Source organism: Heterodontus francisci, chromosome 30 (assembly GCF_036365525.1).
Source record: "Heterodontus francisci isolate sHetFra1 chromosome 30, sHetFra1.hap1, whole genome shotgun sequence".
Taxonomy (NCBI): Eukaryota; Metazoa; Chordata; class Chondrichthyes; order Heterodontiformes; family Heterodontidae; genus Heterodontus; species Heterodontus francisci.
Window position 1 is genome coordinate 16,970,781 of NC_090400.1, and position 21,990 is coordinate 16,992,770.

At 43.7% G+C, this 21,990-nt stretch overlaps 1 protein-coding gene across 10 annotated transcripts in view; it reads right to left on the minus strand.

The window, feature by feature from the left end:
- gtf2ird1 (GTF2I repeat domain containing 1) overlaps positions 1-21,990 on the minus strand; it is a 193,908-nt gene that overhangs the window by 67,050 nt on the left and 104,868 nt on the right. For all 10 annotated transcript variants that reach the window (XM_068010158.1, XM_068010156.1, XM_068010163.1 and 7 more), the window contains 5 exons: positions 20,574-20,757; positions 18,504-18,529; positions 13,386-13,494; positions 5,123-5,151; positions 3,543-3,623 (listed from right to left, as the gene is read on the minus strand). In XM_068010158.1, coding sequence (XP_067866259.1) covers positions 3,543-3,623; positions 5,123-5,151; positions 13,386-13,494; positions 18,504-18,529; positions 20,574-20,757 — 429 coding nt within the window. The remainder of the gene's footprint in view (positions 1-3,542; positions 3,624-5,122; positions 5,152-13,385; positions 13,495-18,503; positions 18,530-20,573; positions 20,758-21,990) is intronic.

Consider the following 21,990-nt stretch of genomic DNA (forward strand, 5'->3'; position numbering starts at 1 on the left):
GTGGACAGATTTTGGAAAGATGTAAAGGTAACAGGGTTGTGGTGGTGGGTGATTTTAACTTCCCCCAATATTGACTGGGACTCACTTAGTGCTAGGGGCTTGGATGGGGCAGAATTTGTGAGGAGCATCCAGGAGGGCTTCTTGAAACAGTATGTAGATAGTCCAACTAGGGATGGGGCCATTCTGGACCTGGTATTGGGGATTGAGCCCGGCCAGGTGGTCGAAGTTTCAGTGGGGGAGCATTTCGGGAGCAGTGACCATAATTCCATAAGTTTTAAGGTACTTGTGGATAAGGATAAGAGTAGTCCTCGGGTGAAGGTGCTAAATTGGGGGAAAGCTAATTATAACAATATTAGGCAGGAACTGAAGAATTTAGATTGGGGGCGGCTGTTTGAGGGTAAATCAACATCTGACATGTGGAAGTCTTTCAAATGTCAGCTGATTAGAATCCAGGACCAGCATGTTCCTGTGAGGAAGAAAGGCAAGTTTGGGGAAGCTTGGATAACACGGGATATTGTGAGCCTAGTCAAAAAGAAAAAGGAAGCATTTGTAAGGGCTGGAAGGCTAGGAACAGATGAAGCACTTGAGGAATATAAAGACAGTAGGAAGGAACTTAAGCAAGGAGTTAGGAGGGCTAAATGGGGTCATGAAAAGCCATTGGCAAACAGGATTAAGGAAAATCCCAAGGCTTTTTATACATAGATAAAGAGCAAGAGGGTAACCAGGGAAAGGGTTGGCCCACTCAAGGACAGAGATGGGAATCTATGTGTGGAGCCAGAGGAAATGGGTGAGGTGCTAAATGAATACTTTGCATCAGTATCCACCAAAGAGAAGGACTTGGTGGATGATGAGCCTAGGGAAGGGAGTGCAGATAGTCTCAGTCATCTCATTATCAAAAAGGTGGGGGTGTTGGGTGTCTTGCAAAGCATTAAGGTAGATAAGTCCCCAGGGCCTGATGGGATCTACCCTAGAATACTGAGGGAGGCAAGGGAAGAAATTGCTGGGGCCTTGACAGAAATCTTTGCATCCTCATTGGCTACAGGTGAGGTCCCAGAGGACTGGAGAATAGCCAATGTTGTGCCTTTGTTTAAGAAGGGTGGCAAGGATAATCCAGGAAATTATAGGCCGGTGAGCCTTACGTCAGTGGTAGGGAAACTATTAAGAGAGGATTATTCGGGACAGGATTTACTCCCATTTGGAAACAAATGAACATATTAGCGAGAGACAGCATGGTTTTGTGAAGGGGAGGCCGTGTCTTACTAATTTGATTGAGTTTTTTGAGGAAGTGACGAAGATGATTGATGAGGGAAGGGCGGTGGATGTTGTCTATATGGACTTTAGTAAAGCCTTTGACAAGGTCCCGCATGGCAGACTGGTGCAAAAGGTGAAGTCACACGGGATCAGAGGTGAGCTGGCAAGATGGATACAGAACTGGCTCGGTCATAGAAGACAGAGGTTAACAGTGGATGGGTGTTTTTCTGAATGGAGGGTTGTGACTAGCGGTGTTCCGCAGGGATCAGTACTGGGACCTTTGCTGTTTGTAGTGTATATAAATGATTTGGAGGAAAATGTAGCTGGTCTGATTAGAAAGTTTGCGGACGACACAAAGGTTGGTGGAGTTGCGGATAATGATGAGGATTGTCAGAGGATACAGCAGGATATAGATCGGTTGGAGACTTGGGCGGAGAAATGGCAGATGGAGTTTAATCCGGACAAATGTGAGGTAATGCATTTCGGAAGGTCTAATGCAGGTGGGAGGTATACAGTAAATGGCAGAACCCTTAGGAGTATTGACAGGCAGAGAGATCTCGGCATACAGGTCCACAGGTCACTGAAAGTGGCAACGCAGATGGATAAGGTAGTCAAGAAGGCATACGGCATACTTGCCTTCATCTGTCGGGGCATAGAGTATAAAAATTGGCAAGTAATGTTGCAGCTGTACAGAACCTTAGTTAGGCCACACTTAGAATATTGCGTGCAATTCTGGTCGCTACACTACCAGAAGGACGTGGAGGCTTTGGAGAGGGTACAGAGGAGGTTTACCAGGATGTTGCCTGGTCTGGAGGGCATTAGCTATGAGGAGAGGTTGGAAAAACTCGGATTGTTTTCATTGAACGACAGAGGTAGAGGGGCGACATGATAGAGGTTTACAAAGTTATGAGCGGCATGGACAGGGTGAATAGTCAGAAGCTTTTTCCCAGGGTGGAAGAGTCAGTTACTAGGGGACATAGGTTTAAGGTGCGAGGGGCAAAGTTTAGAGGGGATGTGCGAGGCAAGTTTTTTTTACACAGAGGGTGGTGAGTGCCTGGAACTTGCTGCCAGGGGAGGTGGTGGAAGCAGATACGATAGCGACGTTTAAGAGACATCTTGACAAATATATGAATAGGAAAGGAATAGAGGGATATGGGCCCCGGAAGTGCAGAACGTGTTGGTTTAGGCAGGCATCACGATCGGCGCAGGCTTGGAGGGCCGAATGGCCTGTTCCTGTGCTGTACTGTTCTTTGTGGGGGAAATCGCATTGACTGCTAAGATGACTGAATACACAAACAGACATGGTCAAACCAGCTAGTCCGACGACTAGCCTGCTGGGCAACCTGAGTTTTTTGAATTTGTACGAACAGTTTGGGCAGAAAGTTGGTTTGCTCCTGGACTGAGAAGATCTCTCTCCTGTCTGCTCCCATCTCTCTTTCTCACAAGCCTCTGAATCCACTGAAGACACATGAACTCCAAGAGGGAAAAGTCTCCTACAGCGAACAAGGTTTAAGAAGAATACTGGGCCCCAATGAAAAGCAAGATCTACCTACAATCAAGGACTCTACAGTGAGCTCAAAGAACCGTAACAAAAACTCTTCAGATATTACCTCAAACCTTTCCACTTTATTGTTCTTCAGCTCTTTTCTGTTTCTATTTGCAAGTGTATCGCATATGCATGCTAGCGTGGGCACGGTGTGTATCTGTAGGCGTCAACCGAATTAGAGTTTAAGTTTAATAAATTTCAACTTTTCTTCTTTAAGCCTGTTTGTGTTTGTTTCTTTGCTTTATAATTGGAAAGCGGTGAACAAGGATTCACCAAAGGGGTAGCTAAAAACACGGTGTGTTTAAAATTAAACCCTGTTACACTAAGAGCAGATGAAGGCTGAGACAGAACCCTCGACCCCTTTCTCACCTGTTCGTAACAATGGCTTAAATACATTCTCCACAAGAACAATCTCCCTCATCTGAAACTGGTGTCCTCTAGTTACAGACTCACTGACCACTGGAATTATTTGTTGCTGATTTATCTCAAGACCCTTCATAATTTTGATCACTTCTATCAGAAGTGACTCTATTCCAGTGAAAAGGATTTCCTTTTTTGTATTTAAGCCTCTCATTCCCACTACCATTATAGTAAATGCATTTTGCTCCCTCTCCACCGCCTTGATATTTTTAAAAAAATATCTGGACACAATATTCTAACTGTAGCCTTGAGGGGACAGGCTTTAACCATGCATAATTTGTTCAACAATTACTCTCTAACAAGGCCGCATTTAGTTACTTTTTACCTTGAACAGTAATCTGAATAATTTCTGAATCTTCTGGCTCTGTCTTCACTTGTTTCATTGTCGACAGATCAATGGAGGCACCTGTGAATGGAGGGGGAAGAGGAAATTCATGGTCAGAAAACCCATAGCACAGCCTACCAGGTCTCCATGGCTTGGATTTCAAGGGCAGTGTGCTCACAAACTGGGAGTTGGCGTCAGGTTAACCAGCCAGGTCCTCTAGGTGGTACAGGATGCCTTGCTTTGCCACGGGGCGTCTGACTGTGTATTTATGGTCATAGTTTCCTTTCAGTGACCCATCCCAGCTGCTTAAGTGAGGCAATGAGCCAGGCATGAGCCGGGAGCGAGGGAAGAAAGAATCAGAGGGTTTGAAAGTCTGCCTCTTGCACTTCTCCGAGCTGCCAGCAGTTGCAATGAATTATTCATGGATCCCAAGTTCAGGTTTCCGCCCTTCCTCCAACTGGAAATCATGGGGAGATTCAAGACTGACAAAAAGAGGGGTCACTCTCTAACCTGCTCCTTCCAACAAAACTTATATCATGGACTTTACTCAAGCTATTTAACCTTCTAATAAAAGGTTCCTCAGTTTCAAACATGATTCAACAAGAGTCCAGAATATCCCATCAATCACACACCCCCAACCATTGCCCCTGTTAACTGATTACTTTCCCAATTGACAGTGCAAGGTGCAAACCCAACTGGTCCCATCATACCTTGTGCTGTATTTAATCCCTTGACTATGCAATATTTAACTCTATAATCTTCACCCTTCTCTCAATAATTTACAGAGTTTAATTGATGCAACATATCTATTATCTTCTGGAAGAACTATTTTCTTCTAAGCCTCCACCCTAAGGCTGTTTTCTTTATGCTGATGCCCCTTAGTTTTGTGTTGACAGACTAAGTTAAATAACCTACAACAAATGGCAATGCCATTTTTTAGTGCAGACATGAAAATTACCAGTGAAATTAACATAAAAGGCCCTGCATTTAATCCCGCTCTCCAATATTAACAGAGGGGTTAATGCATTTAAAAGAAACAGGTCATTAAAGTAGCCGAAAGCGGAGAACATCACCAGCATTATTTCAATGCTGAAATCACTAAAGGTTTTAGCGATAATTAAGAAACCATCTTAAAACAAAATCACTGCTGAGGAAGCAGGAATAGCAAATGTTTTTGTCTGTTCAAAAATAGAGAATGAAAAACAGTGGCCACCACTCCAGATACTCTTCAGTGCGAACGAGGGGAAGGGCAGGGACATCTTCCTCTACCACTGCTGGCCTTGAGGACTCTCCTGGTGATGTCTGGTGTGTGTATGTGTATGTCTGTGCGTGTTGGGAAACAGGACTTGGGAGGAAGAGTAACGAAGTGGAGTTTGCTCGCAGGAGGTGGGTCCATCCCTCCTCGTGCTTTCCTAACATTGGGACTCTCAATACACCTTTACGTAAGAATGATTCATTCTGAATCTAACTTCCAGAAGCTGAGAAGCTGTACAAATAATTTAAAAAAAAACACATTTACAGGAAGGCAGAATGTGCAATTTTCAAAGCGAGTGCAAATTAGAAATCTCACACATACTCACCCGTTTCACCTTCTTTCATCTTCACAGACCTGATAAGAGAAAAACACTTTATTGTACAGGGTAGAACCTAAAGAGTTGCGAGACAAAACAAGCAGTCAGAAGACTTTGTGTTTGCAACTAACGTGGGGTGGTGTCTGCACAATGAGTTTAGCAGGGAGGACAAACAATGGATTACATTTCTAAAAATTAGGTAATTTTATACAGCACAGAAACAGACCATTAGTCTCAACTAGCCTGTGCTGGTGTTTATAGACACTATTGCAGTTATCTCATCATCCTTTCAGCATATATTTCTATTCCTTTTTTCACAAACATACTCATCTAGTTTCCTCTAAACAGTGATTTGTCACAATCATGTTTTGTGGTAGCAAGTTCCATATTCTAACCACTCTGGAGTAAAGAAATTTCTCCTTATTTCCCTATTGGATTTGTTAGTAAGTACCTTTATTTATGTGCCTTAGTCTTGGATTCTCCCACAAGTGTAAACATTCTCTCCACATCTATCCTATCCATCCCACTTATAATTTTAAAGATCAGGTCTCTTCTAAGTCTTTTCTATCAAAAATGCCCCAACCATATCACTCTTTCATGATATTTGTACTCTCTCAGTTCTGGCACCATGTTTATAAATCTTTTTTGCATTTTCTCCAGTGCTTCTATCTCTTTTTTTTTAAAAAAAACTGTGTGCAGACCAGAACCATGCACAGTACTCTAAATACAACCTGGCCAGGGTCCTCTTCAAATGTTATGTAAAATTTGAACTCTATACCCCTCCAAATAAATCCCAGTGTATTGGAAACATTTTTAATTACTTTGCTGACCTGTGATGCTGCTTTGGATGATTTTTTCACCTGCATCCCTAGATCCCTTTGCTCTTCCACCCCGTTCACTTTCTCATTTTCTAAGGTGTAGGTGATGTTTGTGTTTTTCCTATCAAAATGCATCACCTCACATTTATCTATGTTAAAGTTAGTTTATCACTCAACTGCCCAGTCAGCAAGTTTTTTTTAATGCCTTCTTGTATTATGTTGCAAATCTTCCTCAGTTTTAGCTATATCCCTCCAGTTTGGTATCTTCTGTAAATTTTGATACTGAGCGACTTATTCCTAAATGCCAAATCATTAATGTAAATCATGAATAATAGTGGTCCCAGCACTGTTCCACGTGGAACTCCACTTTCTACCTTCCTCCAATCTGAATAACTGTGCTTTACCCCCTACTCTCTGTTTTCTATTTTTTTTTAAGACAATATGCTATCCATTCAGTTGTTTGACCCCTGAAAGTAGCAATAAGTGGAATGAAAGGGGGAAAAAAGGCCCCAGGTCCGATGAACAGATTGCAAAATTTTGTAAAGAATTTTTTTAAAAGAGATTTTTAAGCGCATTTCTTTTAGATGTCTTTATGGATATTAAATTTGAGGGAAGCCTGGCCCCATCAATGAGGAACAGTATAATCTTAGCTTATAAAAATAAAGGGGGCAGATGGGATTTAAAGAATTAGAGGCCCTTCACATTATTGAATGCTTGATTATATGATCTTGGCAAGGGTAATGGCAAATTGTATGAAGGAGGTGATGGTGTAGATAGATTCTACATCTCAGTCCTATGGACTCAGTTGCCTCAATCCGAGAGACATTAGAACTAATGGAAGAAAACTGGAGAGAGGATTGTGTTAAAGATAGATCAAGAGAAAGCCTTCGATAGGATCTCCCATGAGTATTTATTTGTGTTTTTGGAAGCATTTAGTTTAGGGAAAAAACTTTATTGGGTGGATTAAGATTGAATAAAAACAAACATTTTTAGCTGTTATAGAATCCTAGATTGAGACAGCACAGAGCAGGCCATTCAGCCCATTGCACCTGTGCTATCCATTTAGTACCATCCCCTGGCTCTGTCCCCATAGCCCTGTAAAGTTTTCCCCTTCAAGTTTATCCAACCTCCTTTTAAAAAAGTTATTATTCACCACTCTTTGAGGCAACAAATTCCATATCACAACAATTTGCTATGTTACATAAAATTTCTCACGTTGCCTTTAGTCTTTTTGCCGAATCAGCTTAACTCGGTGTCCTCTGGTTACCGATTATTGTCACGAATAACAGTTTCTCCTTATTTACTCTGTGGAAAGTGTTCATGACTTTGAACACCTTTGTCAAACCTCCTCTTAACCTTCTGTGCTATATGGGAACAGTCTCAGCTTCCTGTGTCTCTCCACATTACTGAAGTCCTTCATTCCCGGTATGGGCCAGAGTTTGCCAAAGCAGAGTGTCGAATGGCGTCTGCCTTTTGCTGGATTTGCCTCTACAACTTTCAAGCCCCAAATATTTTTTCCAATATGTTACTGAAAGCGCGAGCTGATAATGGCGCAGCGAGGGCATCTGGGACCTGAGTGGACAGGGCAAGCAACGGGGCATCTCTTTAACCAATCAGATGAAGGATTGTGAAATTAACAGTGCAAGCACTGTGAAGAAAGTGCAAATTAAAGTGGGTGAACTCAATGTCAAATCAGGTACTGAAAGAGAAATAAAGAGAAGGAAAGATTGGATTAAGAAAAAGAGAAAGGAAAAGTAAAATTATTCAAAAATAAATTTGACATTTCAAAAATGACCAACAATTACCATTTGAAGGAGTGAGACTCCATGCTTGTAACAGTTAATTTCCAATGCCAGAAAGGTTAATCGACAATTTAAAAAAAAATTATTATTCATTCATGGGATGTGGGCATCGCTGGCTCGGCCACAATATATAGCCCATCCCTAATTGCCCTCGAGAAGATGGTGGTGAGCTGCCTTCTTGAATCGCTGCAGTCCTTGTGGTGTAGGTAAATCAACAGTGCAGTTAGGAAGGTAGTTCCAGGGTTTCGAGCCAGCATCAGTAAAGGAATGGCGTTACAGTTCCAAGTCAGGAATGTGTGTAGCTTGGAGGGGAACTTGCAAGTGTTGATGTTCCCATGCATTTGCTGCCCTTGTCCTTCTAGGTGGTAGAAATCACGGGTTTGGTACATGCCATCGAACGAGCCTTGGTGCGTTGCTGCAGTGCATCTTGTAGATGGTACACACTGCTGCCACTGTGTGTCAGTGGTGAAGGGAGTGAACGTTGAAGATGGTGGGCCAATCAAGTGGGCTGCTTTGTCCTGGATGGTGTCGAGCTTCTCGAGTGTTGTTGGAGCTGCACCCATCCAGGCAAGTGGACAGTATTTCATCACACTCCTGACTTGTGCCTTGTAGATGGTGGACAGGCTTTTTGGAGTCAGGAGGTGAGTTACTCACTGCAGAATTCCTAGCCTCTGACCTGCTCTTGGAGTCACAGCATTTACGTGGCTGGTCCAGTTCTGTTTCTGCTTAATGGTAACCCCCAGGATGATGACAGTGGGGGATTCAGCAATGGAAATGCCATTGAACATCAAGGGGAGATGGTTAGATTCTCTCTTGTTTGTTATGGTCAAATTGGAGGGATCTAGCTAAAACTGATGAAGATTGCAACATAATACAAGACATTGAAAAACTTGCTGACTGGGCAATTTAGCGATAAACTAACTTTAACATAGGCTGCAATTTTACGTCCCCCCCAAAGACCAGGATGGTGGTGGTGGTGGTGGTGGGGGGGGGGGGGGGGTGGGGGTCGTAAAATGGAGTGCGAGGCTCAGGGGGTCCTTCCTGATCTACTCCCACACCCGCCGCCATTTTACGTGGGGCAGCGTTGGCAGGAAATGGCCTGCCCGCCCCAGGCCAATCAAGGCCCTTAAGTGGCCAATTGATGGTCACTTAAGGGCCTTCACCTGCCACCACAGGGATTTTACCCTTGGCCGCTAGGGTAGCCCAGGCCTGAGAAAAGTCACCTGACAAAAGCAGGCTCTGACGACCTGAGGGAGGGGGGCCCTCCTGATCAGGTACCCTGTTCCCGAGGAAGGGCCGCCCCTGATGCCCCAACCACCCCCAACGTCCAGCACGCCACGCCCCTCGCCCCCCCAATCGACAAACCTAGCCTCGCCGGGGCCCGACCGATCAGCCTCGACGATACCCAAAAAAACCTACCTTTTCCTGGGGGCTGTCCTTCCTCTTCTTCACGAAGCTGGTTTGCAGTCTCGGCAGTGGCCACTGCTCCTGGTGGCGCTGCTGGGACTAAGAGCTGCAGCCCGCTGATGGAGCTGCAGCTCCATTAGGTAGGACATCCTGCCTTAATGAGGTGGAAGTCCCGCCTCAGACCTATTAAGGGCCTGGGGACCATTAAATCCGGATTGGATCCCCAGGCCAGGTGGTGGCGGGATTGCCACCGACTTTTCGGTCGGTGGACAGCTCCCATCCGACAAGGGCAAAATTGAGCCCATAGATAAATAGGAGGTGATGCACTTCAGTAGGAAAAACGGAAGCATCACCTACACCTTTAGAAAATGAGAAGGTGACCTCATATCATGTGGTTAAAAGGGTACTTACACTTCAAATGACAAGTCTTAACTTTCTGTGGTACGTTTAGGTGGTGCCCTTAAACTATGTAGCTTCTACAGAAATAATTGGCAGTTAACGTGCAAACATGCTGTTGTTTACAGTCTGGAGGAAGTATCGTATCAGAGATATTTAGAATGTAAATATTACTGGTGAATTTGAAATTCTTTTTGCAATCTTACATCTTGGAAAAAAATTGTATTGTGGGGCAGACATCAGTGGGAATAGCAACAGGCAGCAATCCTATAAACAAAGCTTCCAAGCCATGTATTACAGAGCTGCTAACCATTTTCCCTATGATTCCTTTCATTCTAATATCAATGGCTTGTCCTATTGGGTAAAGGTTATCCAAGGGCTGCATTGATACAGATCATAATTTACAAGTTCGATTACTGGTTTATTCTCTCAGCTGAGGATAAGTTAGGGAATTGCAGTTGTCCTCAGGACTCTGGGCTCGGAGAGGGGCAATCAGCCAGGGCTCCTATTCCTTTTCACTATCCAATAACCCCTACTGATGTATGTGGATATACAGCAAGGGCAGAATTGAGCTCCTTTCTGATGCCATCCACGGAAAAGATTGCTAATATTTGCTCACCGGCTCTTATAAAGATTGGCCACTTAGATAAAGAACTAGAGGCTGTTACCACCCTACAGTAGGGGTTGTGGTCACGTTAGTGAATTAGTAATCCAAAGACTACTGCAAAGGATGGAGTGGCTACTGTAAGCTTGATCCTTGAGATAACTTTGTTACGCCATTACTTAACAAAACCGGCTGATGCTGAGGCACTATGATACACGTAAACTACTCAAGTGGATATGATGATGTGATCTTGATTAACAGTAAACATCCAGTTACTTCTGGAATTCTCAGTAGTTAACTGTCCGGTAGTATTAATGGAGTTACAGATGTTGAATAAAGTAATGTTAGGATAATGCAACTTTGTGTTTGACTTCATCTTTAATGACTGGACTTAATTGCACTTCAATCAGTATTATATTGTGGTCCCATTGGTTTGGTTTGGGTAAGAATCGTGTAATTTGGATTGGGTCATGTAAGACAGTCCAAAGCTGAAATAATTCAGGCATTTTTATAAGTGCTTAAACATGAATGGCAGATCCAATTTTCTGATGTGTGCATGCCAGGATAGCAGAATTAGATATTGAAATTTTAGATACAATATATTATACTGGAATTAGCATTCATCCATGTTATGTGATCTAATCCACACATCTGTAGAAAATTATTTATGCAACTCTTAATATTTCTGTACCAATTTAAAAGACATACAAGTATGTAACAAGTTCCATAATCGCTATAAAGGCAATTTTGTTTTGTTTGAAAAGTTAACTATGAACCATTCAGTTGTCACAATAATTCCTAAATCTTCAAATAGAAACATAGAAAATTTACAGCACAGGAGGCGGCCAGTCGGCCGACCGTGTCTGTGCCAGCTGAAATATTTATCCAGCCTAATCCCACTTTCCAGCTGTTGGTCCATAGCCCTGTAGGTTACAGCACTTCAAATGCATATCCAAGTATTTTTTAAATACGATGAGGATTTCTGCCTCTACCACCCTTTCAGGCAGTGAGTTCCAGACCCCCATTACCCACCGAGTGAAAAGGTTACTCCTCAACTCCCCTCTAATCCTCCTGGCAATTATTTTAAATCTACATCTCTGGTTATTGACCTCTCTGCTAAAGGAAGTAGGTCCTTCCTATCCACTCTATCCAGGCCCCTCAATTTTATACACCTCAACTAAATCTCCCTTCAGCCGCCTCCCTTCCAAAGAAAATAAACCCAGCCTATCCAATCTTTCCTCATAGCTAAAATTCTCCACACCTGGCAACATCCTCGTAAATCCCCTGTATACTTTCTTTCATGTGATAACATCCTTCCTGTAATGTGATGTACACAGTACTCTATCTGCGTCTAACTGGTGCTTTATACAGTTCTAAAATAACCTCCCTGCTCTTATATACCATGTCACAGTGAAAAAAGAAAAGTATCCATATGCCCTCTTATCTACCTGTCCTGCTCCTTCCAGGGACATGTGGACATGCACTCCTAGGAGCCTCTGTTCCTCCACCCTTCTCAGTATCCTACCATTTATTGTATATTCTCTTGCATTGTTTGCCCTCCTTAAATGCATTACCTTACACTTCTCCAGGCTGAATTCCATTTGCCATTTTTCTGTCCACCTGACTAGGTCAATTGATATCTTTCTGCAGTCTCCAGCTTTCTTCTTCACAACCAACTTGCAAACTTTTTAAATCATACTTCCTACATTTAAGCCTAAATCACTGACATATAGCACTAAAAGCAAGGGACTTAGTACTGAGCTCTGTGGAATCCCACTGGAACTAGCCTTCCAGTCACAAAAACACCTGTCAACCACTAGCCTTTGCTCCCTGCCACTGAACAATTTTAGATCCAAATTGCCATTGGATTCCATGGGCTCCTATTTTTCTGATCAGTCTGTCATGTAGGACCTTGCTAAAAGCATTGCTGAAATCCATGTAGACTGCATCAAACGCACTAGCCTCACTGACCGTCCTGGTTACCTCCTCAAAAAGTTCAATAAAGTTAGTTCGACGTGACCAAGCCTTAACAAATCCATGCTGACTGTCATTTACCAATCTGTGCCTTTCTAAATGACAATTTATACTGTCCCTCAGAATTTCTTTTCAATAATTTGCCCACCACTGAGGTTAGGCTGACTGCCCTTCAATTATCCAGTCTATCTCTTCCTCCTTTTTTAAACAATGGTACAATGTTAGCAGTGCCCCAGCATCATGTCTGTAGCCAGAGGGGAAAGTGATGGTCAGAACCTCTATTTCTTCCCTTGCTTCTCTTTGCAGCCTGGGATACATTTAATCTGGGCCTGGCAGTTGATCCACTTTCAAAGATGCTAAACCCCTTAGCATTCCTTTCTCACTATGTTTATACCATCTGATATTTTACACTCCTTAGCTACAATGTCTGTATCGTCCCCCTCTCGTGAAGACAGATGTAAAGTATTCATTAAGAACTTGCCCTCATCTTTGGCCTTCACACACAAGTTACCTTATTGGTCTGTAATCAACCCTACTCCTTCCTTAACTATCCTAATCGTGCCTGTAGACTGTGTGTGAAGCAAATCTATGTGTATTTGCAAGTGAGTCAGTAGTTGCCATGGATATAACATAGCCAGTGTGAAGAAACTTTTAAAATACGAAGGTGCTCTTATAAAGATTGGAGGGATTATATTGGTGATCAATTTGGCATTAATGAATATTGGGAGGAAAGGGTTATCTGTGATGGGACTTATTTATATGATGAAATGATTAATTGGGTGTCAGGTGTGGCTGAGTGGTAGCACTCCGAGTCAGAAGGCTGTGGGTTCAAGTCCCACCCCAGATGCTTGAGCATAAAATAAAGGCCGACACTCCAGTGCAGCACTGAGGGATGCTGCCCAGTCGGAGGTGCCATCTTTTGGATGAGAACTTAAACCAAGACTCCATCTGCCCTCTCAGGTGAATAGAAAAGATCCCACAACCCTATTCAAAGACGAGCAGGAGCGTTCTGGGAATACTATCCTGGCCAGTATTTATCCCTCAACTAACATCACTAAAAACAAATATCTCCTTGTTGTTTGTGGAAACTTGATGTGTGCAAAATGGCTGCCGCATTTTCAACATTATAACATTCACTACACTTCAAAAAGTACTTCATTGGCTGTAAAGTGCTTTGGGATGTTCTGAGGTTATGAAAGGTGCTATATAAATGCGAGTTTTTTAAAAATTACTGCTCACATCAAAGGGTGATAAAGTTAGCCATTTCCTACCTGCAGATGTGGTTCTTGGGGGCCATGTCTAGTGTCATTGTTCTGTGGGACTCTTCATCCAAAGGGGAGTGACCATCTTGCTTGAAACCTTCCCGTGTGTATTTGGTACCTATAACAAACAGAAGGTATATTTCTTAAACTGTCTTTGGAAGAAGAGTTTGATTTTGAAGCTTACAATTACACGAAAGAACTGAGTGATGTAAATAGGAGAATATTTTCCCACCAATGGCCTGCTGTGATCACAACAAGGCAGAGGCTTCAAAAACAGTATAAAAAATTAATATTGATTGTAGTTAGGTCATTAAACATGGTAACAGTACATGTACACAGCACCAAAATGGGCAGGGCAGGAGGAGAGAAGGGACTAATTTAAACATGTATTGGCATTTTTAACTTAAAGCAAAATGATGCAATTTTGTCTGGATAAACTAGTACATGAATAAAGATGCTGATTGCCAATCTGTGCTAGTGGGGAAGATAGTGGGCTTGGTGCCCAGTCTGAGCAGGGGAAGGCGGCTAGAATTCCCAATTTGGAATGTTATCCAGCACCTCTTGTGGGAAAACGTACATGTACGAACAATGGGCAAGGACGGGATTTGGTATAGCTGTGATACCTTCCAGTCAAGTGACCTTCCTGCTCACAGTAGCTACTAGGTTACCACCCATGAATTCAGACTGTAGGAGAGGAAGGAAGAAAACAGGGAACAGAAAAAAAAACGAAACAGAGATTTAATATACACATTTAATATATACACAAATTTGAAGTAATCCCATTATTCTGTCTAGGGAAGGGCCATGCTCACCCTGAGTGCATTTGAAGAGTTGCTGCTACAAGTCTGAGCCCTGCTCCGTGACTGTGGCTCTCCACTGACAGTGTGGGATTGTGGAGTTATACTTGCTGTTTCCAATTTACTGACTAACGCTGGTGGGATATGGTTCTTGAGCTTTTTTGTTCCCACGTCTTTGCCTGTGAGATCTGCACTCAGCAGCCACTCCAAGAAAATGCACAAACCTGGTCAGGTTTACACAACAGCTGTCTCTGCAAATTTCTGCATCTAAACAATGAACTATTGCATGTAGCAGGGGCATTTCTATCTGGCCTACTAGAAACCTGTTGGAAACAGTGGGCTCCCATAATCACAAACAATTTACAGCACAGAAAGAGGCCACTTGGCCCAGCTGGTCCATGCTATTGTTCTACTCCTTCACGGATTGTGAGCAACACTGGCAAGGACAGCATTTATTGCTGATCCTTAAATGCCCTCGAGTAGGTGGTGAGCCACGTTCTTGAACCGCTGCAGTCCGTGTGGTGTAAGTTCACCCACAGTGACGTTAGGGATGAGGTTCCAGGATTTTGACCCAGTGACAGCGAAGTAATGGCAATATAGTTCCAAGTCAGGATGGGGAACTTGCAGATGGTGGTGTTCCCATGCATCTACTGCCCTTGTCCTTCTAGCTGGTAAAGATCGCGGGTTTGGAAGGTGCTGTTGAAAGAGCCTTGGCGAGTTGCTGCAGTGCATCTTGTATATGGTACACACTGCTGCCACTGTGCGTCAGTGGTGGAGGTAGTGAATGTTGAACGTGGTGCCAACCACACGGGCTGCTTTGTCCTGGATGGTGTCGAACTTCGAGTGTTGTTGGAGCTGCACCCATCCAGGAAAGTGCAGAGTATTCCATCACGCTCCTGGCTTGTGCCTTGCAGATGGTGGACAGGCTTTGCAGAGTGAGGGGGGTGAATTACTCACCACAGAATCCCCAACCTTTGACTGCAAGAGCAGGGCAGATTATTTATTTGGCTGTTATGTTCCTGGTGAGTGATAACCTCCAGGATGGTGATAGTGGGAGATTCAGTGATGGCAATGCCATTGAATGTCAAGGGGAGATGGTTAGATTCTCTCGAGCTGGAGATAGTCATTGCCTGGTGCAAATGTTACTTGCCACTTACCAGCCCAAGCCTGAACATTGTTCAAGTCTTGCTGCATGTAGGCAAGTTGTAAAAGAAACTGAATGTCAAACTTCAGGTAGCCAGGTGGTGAAGGATGGAACACAGGAGCCTAACATTCATTCACTTACAAGCTTTTATTTATAGACACACATTGCACACCTTGCACATCCAGAAAAACCCTCTTTCAGCCTGCTCCAACATAAAGAAGTGCAGGCAAGTCCCCAATTAATTATCATCTGAATACAATTAATACCCAATTGATATACAATTAACACCAAACACTGTGCCATCAGTGAACTTCCCCACTTCTGACCTTATAATGGAGGGAAGGTCATTGGGGAAGCAGCTGAAGATGGCTGTACCTTGGACACTACTCTGAAGAACTCCTGCAGGAATGTCTGGGTTTGAGGTGATTGGCCTCCATCAACCACAACCATCTTCCTTTGTGCTAGGTATGACTTCAGCCAGTGGTGAGTTTTCCCGATTCCCAATGACTTCAATTTTACTTGGGCTCCTTGATGCCATGCTCGGTCAAATATTGCCTTGATGTCAAGGGCAGTCAATTTTATCTCACCTCTGGAATTCAGTTCTTTTGTCCATATTTGGACCAAGAGGTCAGGAGCCGAGTGGTCAAGGCAGAATCCAAACTGAGCATTGGTGAGCAAATGTCACTTGATAGCACTGTTGACAATCCCTTCCATCACTTTGCTGCTGATCTGCAGTAGACTGATAGGGCGGTAATTGGCTGGATTGGATTTGTCCTACCTTTTTGTGGATAAGACATACCTGGGCAATTTTCCACTGTGTCGAGTAAATGCCAGTGTTATAGCTGTACTGGAACAGCTTGGCTAGGGGTGTGGCTAGTTCTGGAGCCAGGATGTTGTCAGTGTTCATAGCCTTTGCTGTATCCAGTGTGCTCAGCTGTTTCTTGATATCACATGGAGTGAATCAAATCAGCTGAAGACTGGCTTCCATGACAGTGAGGACCTCAGCCGGAGGCAGAGACGGATCATCTACCCGACACCTGGCTGAAGATGGTGCCAAATGCTTTAGCCTCGTCTTCTGCACTGATGTGCTGGGCTCCGTCATCATTGAGGAGGGGGATGATTGTGGAGCCTCCTCCGCCTGTTAGTTGTTTAACTGTCCACCACCATTCATGAGTGGACGTGGCAGAACTGCAGAGCTTTGATCTGCTTAGTTGGTTGTGGCATCGCTTAGCTCTGTCTACAGCATGCTGCTTCCATTGTTCAGCATGTAGTCCTGTGTTGCAACTTCACCGGGTTGTCACCTCATTATTGGGTATGCCTGGTGCTGCTCCTGGCATGCTCTTCCACACTCCTCATTGAACTAGGGTTGGTCCCCCAGTTTGATGGTAATGGTAGAGTGGGGGACATGCCAGGCCATGAGGTTACAGATTGTGGTTGAATACATTTCTGCTGCTGCTGATGGCTCACACCACCTCATGGATACCCAGTTTTGAGCTCTTCGATCTGTTCTGAGTCTATCCCATTTAGCACGGTGTTCGTGCCACACATGATGGAGATGTCCTCGGTGTGAAGACAAGACCTTGTCTCCACAAGGATTGTGCAGTGGTCACTCCTACTGATACACCCATGGAGTCAGATGCAACAGTGGCAGGTAGTTTGGTGAGGGCCAGGCCAAGTTGTTTTCTCTTTCTTTATAAATATTGGAACCACATTAGCTGTCGGCCAATCCTTTGGCACTATTCCCTTTTCTAATGAATTTTTATAAAAAATTAACAGTGCCTCAGTTCTCTCTTCCCTAACTTTATTTAGTTTGTGTGCATGTAATCCAGGAGGTTTATCATTTCTAACTTAAACCAGTTAAGCAGCAAAATTTAATTTTCAGCATGGTCTCAGGCCTATTTGGAAGGTTGCGCTGTCAGGAAGAAATGGTCACCCCAGTATTATCCAGGCTCTCGAAACTGTTAACCATGGCATAAAATGCCTCGGGTCTGATTATGTTTTGAGATAAGCATGCATCATATTTGAAAACCTGTTTCGGAATGAATGATCAAATTACGGAACATAAAAGCAGTGGCACGGTAGATTTAACAAGATAAGAGAATTTTATAAATCGTGCAGTCAGATTGTGCTGTTTATTCTTTGTATGTCATAGGGCTTCCAGCTGCTCCCCCACTCCAATGTCGCTGCCCCACCCCCAAGGGATAATAACTGACAGAGGTAGTAATAAGAGCACCTGTCTTCATGCGGGTGGCTGGTGCCTGCAGGCTCATGAAAAGATTTTAAACACCGTGCTGAGTGTATTCATTCTCCTGGAGTAAATAGGCCAGCTCAACAGTTATGGGGGGAATTTTTCTTTACTTCATAGTCATTTACGGCACAGAAGGAGGCCACTCGGCCCACCTAACCCATGCCAGCTCTCCATGGAGCTATGCAGTCAGTCCCACTCCCCGACTCAATCCCCATAGCCCTGCAGGTCTATTTTGCTCAGGTGACATTCCAACTTCCTCTTGGAGTCATTGATCGTCTCCGCTTCCACCACCCTTGTGGGCAATGAGTTGCAGGTTCGTAGCTGACTTGCACCACAAGTTGTTCATTTTCTGGATAGATTTGCAATTAAATGCTCTCTTTACTAGACTACTGCTACACAAATGTTTGAAGCAGAAAAGATGATCTTTTTTGGCAGCCGAATGAAGAATAGCAAAGAGCAGTACAGCGGTGAGATGATATTCTCATAGTGTGGAGGTCACCGATTCAAGTGTCCAAGCAGCTGGACACTACTACCTTGCAACGCACATAGCTTGGGCAGTTCTAAGGTGGGCCACTGGGGCAAGAATGTGATTGAGCCTCATAGAGGTCCAAGAAAGCAAGCGTGACTGCCATTTGACCAATCATCTGCTAAGTGAGGGAACAGTCTAGGCCACCCTACTGTTTGACTGAAGGAGGATGTCCAAGAACACACATCCATCAATAATTCATTCAACAGGGTTTCTCTGGTAGCTTTGACACCAATATGGGAGCCCCATCAAATCCATCTATCAAAAGTGACCGCTGAAAGAAAATGGAGATCAAGCTGTTGAGATGCACATTAAACAGCAGCTCAGGATCTCAGCAGGAAATCGAATACACACCAAGCCCTGCCTGACCTTACTCGGTGACAGTGTTGTCGACCATTTACCTCCAGCTTACCTGTCAGAACTCGTTCATCAAACATCCTGCAGGAAATGGAGAAAAATAACAAAAAAGGTAAATTTAGCTCTTATAAAAAGGCACAAGTATTTCAATCAGCACAAACCTTCTGCTTTAGCAACTAAAACGTTACTGACTGCAGTAGCCAATCAGCTGCACAACACGGAGCGAAGAGGGCGTGTGAGAACACCTGCTCTTATTATCCAGTTTTATAGCAACAGTCAGATGTGAGCAGGTCAGACTAGAGACCCACATTACAATACCTGCTTACATCTCATGAGCTTTCCCTCCCCCCTCCCATTGTAACTCTTGGGCAAGGTCAATTGATTGGTGGCTCATGCAGAGGATCTGAATCACCACCTTACAGTTCATCTGGAAAAAACTAAGTAATCGTTTACTATGCATGGTTGTGAGATTATAAATCAGTCATTTATAAATCAATCAATCAATCTCCCCCACCTCTCCCCCCCACCCCTCCCCAATATCCACATTTTGTAAATCGTACTTGAATGTTCCAAGAACTCTCTGCTCTCGACATCAAGGCAAAGCAGCAGTACCTCTGGATAAACTTACACAGAGTATGCACTGCTGGTGCCCGGTGACAAAAGTGATGTAGTTTTGTCTGTCTAGTTCAAGTTTGGAGGCTGTACCTTTAAAATCCAATCATGACACAAGCAGTCGAAAAAAAAAACGCAATTCAAATTCTTATACCAAGCTTAGTTAAATGCATTCTTTAAGTTTCAATTATCCATCTTAATGCCTGCAAGCTATAAATTTTCTAACATTATATGGAGTTAACTTTAGTACATGAATTTGGACTGCAATTGGTTTTAAAACAGCTGTGACTGGGTTTAAAGGGACAGCCACCAAATCAAAACTGGACTGACAAAAATATCACATATTTGTCACATGTACATCTCCCTCTATTAACAGCAACATGGCACTAAGTTGGCACACAGAAAGGCAATTCTTTCAGCTCAGACTAGTCTGCACCCCAGCACACTGAGCTACAGAGCGGCAGGGTAAAAGTAGGTGCCCGGAATACCGCATTTGTTTCCCAACATAAATAATGCCTTTGTAAGATAGCAACGAGCAGAGGCTAGCTGCTCCCCCACAGGGTGGAAGGGAAAATTGGGTGGTTGCTCTTGAGCACCTCCTTGTGGCTGGTTACAGGGCAGAATTGGTAGTAACCTGGACCCAGGGTTGGAGTCTGGTGCAGTGTGTGGAAAATCCAGATTTGACAAGGTAGCAATTCCATTAGTATCTATTGTGATCTGTACAAAATGGAATGTGGTCACTCAGTTCACACAACATTTTAGGATAATCATCGACAGCAGCAAGTGAAACTGAATATGAAACATGACTGAAATCTAATTCCACAATTATAACCAGCTCTCCTGATGGCCTTGTAAGTAATGGTACCACCCAGCATGGAACTGTCAGAAGATCCCAGATTTGAATCCAGAGGCCGATCTTAACCTAACCTGTCGTCAGTAAATAAACGAGATCATGTGGTTTGACTCCTCACTCACTGGAGAGCAATATTTGTCAGGGTGTAAAACCAATGTTCCACCCGATCCCGTGGGTTTCCCGTCTAACAAGGAAGGTTAAAATGACCCCACAGGCGCTCCTGAATTAACTTATTTCCGCCTGGGCATCTGTTTGGCACTACAATTAGCACCAGTGCCCCCAGAAGGGAAAAAATTAGCCAGAATTCCAGCTCCTAATCCAATGGCCTCTGCTGAAGAATAGCACATGAATGCTGGAGTAGACTTGGCTATGATGCCATCTGCAGTTGAACAGCTTGCTGACACTCACTGTCTGAGCGTGGTCATTGTACAAGGTACTACCAGGCTGCTGGCACCAATATATCGATATCAAAGCAAGACGAGCTGCCTTCAGCAAAACAAATTCCGATTGAACCATGTTTTGAGACTGGAGTATTACAGGAAGAATTTTGAAAGGCCTAGGATTAGGATTACAAAGATCAGTCCACCATTGCTGAAATCCCCTACAGTACAAATTCCAGGGAAGCTCAGGGACCTACAACACCTTCTGAACCAAGCTTACCTTTTAATAACAAAGCGGACGTTATGTCTTGCTTCCAAGATCCGTTTCAATTTGGGAACTCCATAGGTACAAGGTCGCTTGAAGGGAATTCCTTCTGGAATCCCTATTATTTCCACTGCCTCTGGGTCGCAGGCAATCTTCCTGTATGGGACAGGAACCATATGATCCAACCCCAAGGCCTCAGCTACAGAAAACACAGATGACACCAGTTTAAAATCTGTTAACATTTCCTGGTTTTCTGAGCAGTGTGTGGGCATTTGTACATACACAGAATATACAGCACAGAAACAGGCTATTCAGCCCAACTAGTCCATGTTGGTGTTTATGCTTCACCAGAGCCTCCTTCCATCCTTCCTCCTCTATCAGCATAACCCTCTATTCCCTTCTCCCTCATGGTTATCTGGCCTCCCCTTAAATGTATCTATTCACCTCAACTAGTCCCAGTGGTAGTTCCACATTCTCGCCACTCTCTGGGTAAAGGAGTTTCTTCCGAATTCCCTATTTGATTTCTTAGTGACATCTTATTTTGATAGCCTCTGGGTTTGCTCTTCTCCACAAGTGGAAACACTCTCTCTGTGCCTCTTCTATCTTTCATAATTTTAAAGCCTCTATTTATTCCAGTCAAGAACGATTTTATTGAAAAGCAATTACAAAGAGGCAGTGTGGTACAGTGCCTGCCTGTCGACTAGACAGTATGGTTTGAATGCCAGTCTCATTTGATGCAGTGAATGACATTTGCCTGTTCTCGATCACACTGTTCACTGGGGAAACTCTGCAACATCACCAAATGGACTTGCTGACCTGAGTAAAATGTACCTCATTGCCAGTTTCTGATGCACTGAATGTATTTCTTCACTTGCGCACACCTCCCCAAAGTTTAAGATACAGCTTAATAAGTGGTTCTTACTCTCCATAAACATTGGGTGGGGGTAGGGGGGAAATTAATAAAACGGCAACTAAATAAGTTCTGCACAAGCGAAATGTTTTGAAGTTGCTGTTGGATTTCCCCTGGCATTGCTCACATTTGGCTGGTAACCTGACTGGTCTCTTTAAGGGCACTGCTCCAACTGAACAAATGCCAGGTGTTTGCAGCTGCTCCAACTGCTGAGGTCAATCAGAGGGCAAATGTAAGAGTAAAATTACAGGTTCCAGGTCAATGACTCATTTTTTTTTAAATTGCTTTGCAACTTCAACAAAGACTGACACTTTGAAGTGTTGCATCTGGTGTGTGAGGAATGCACACTTTTTAAACTATTGTTCAATTTGAATCTATGAAATTAAGGGGTATCACTGCTGTGGAAATGGAGCTTTTTGTACTCAAGAGACTAGATCATGTGCTCCCAGGTTAGGAACAGGACACATTGCTGCAGACTACAGCTCCCTTCACCCCGCCCCAATAATGTACCTTAGCCCCAAA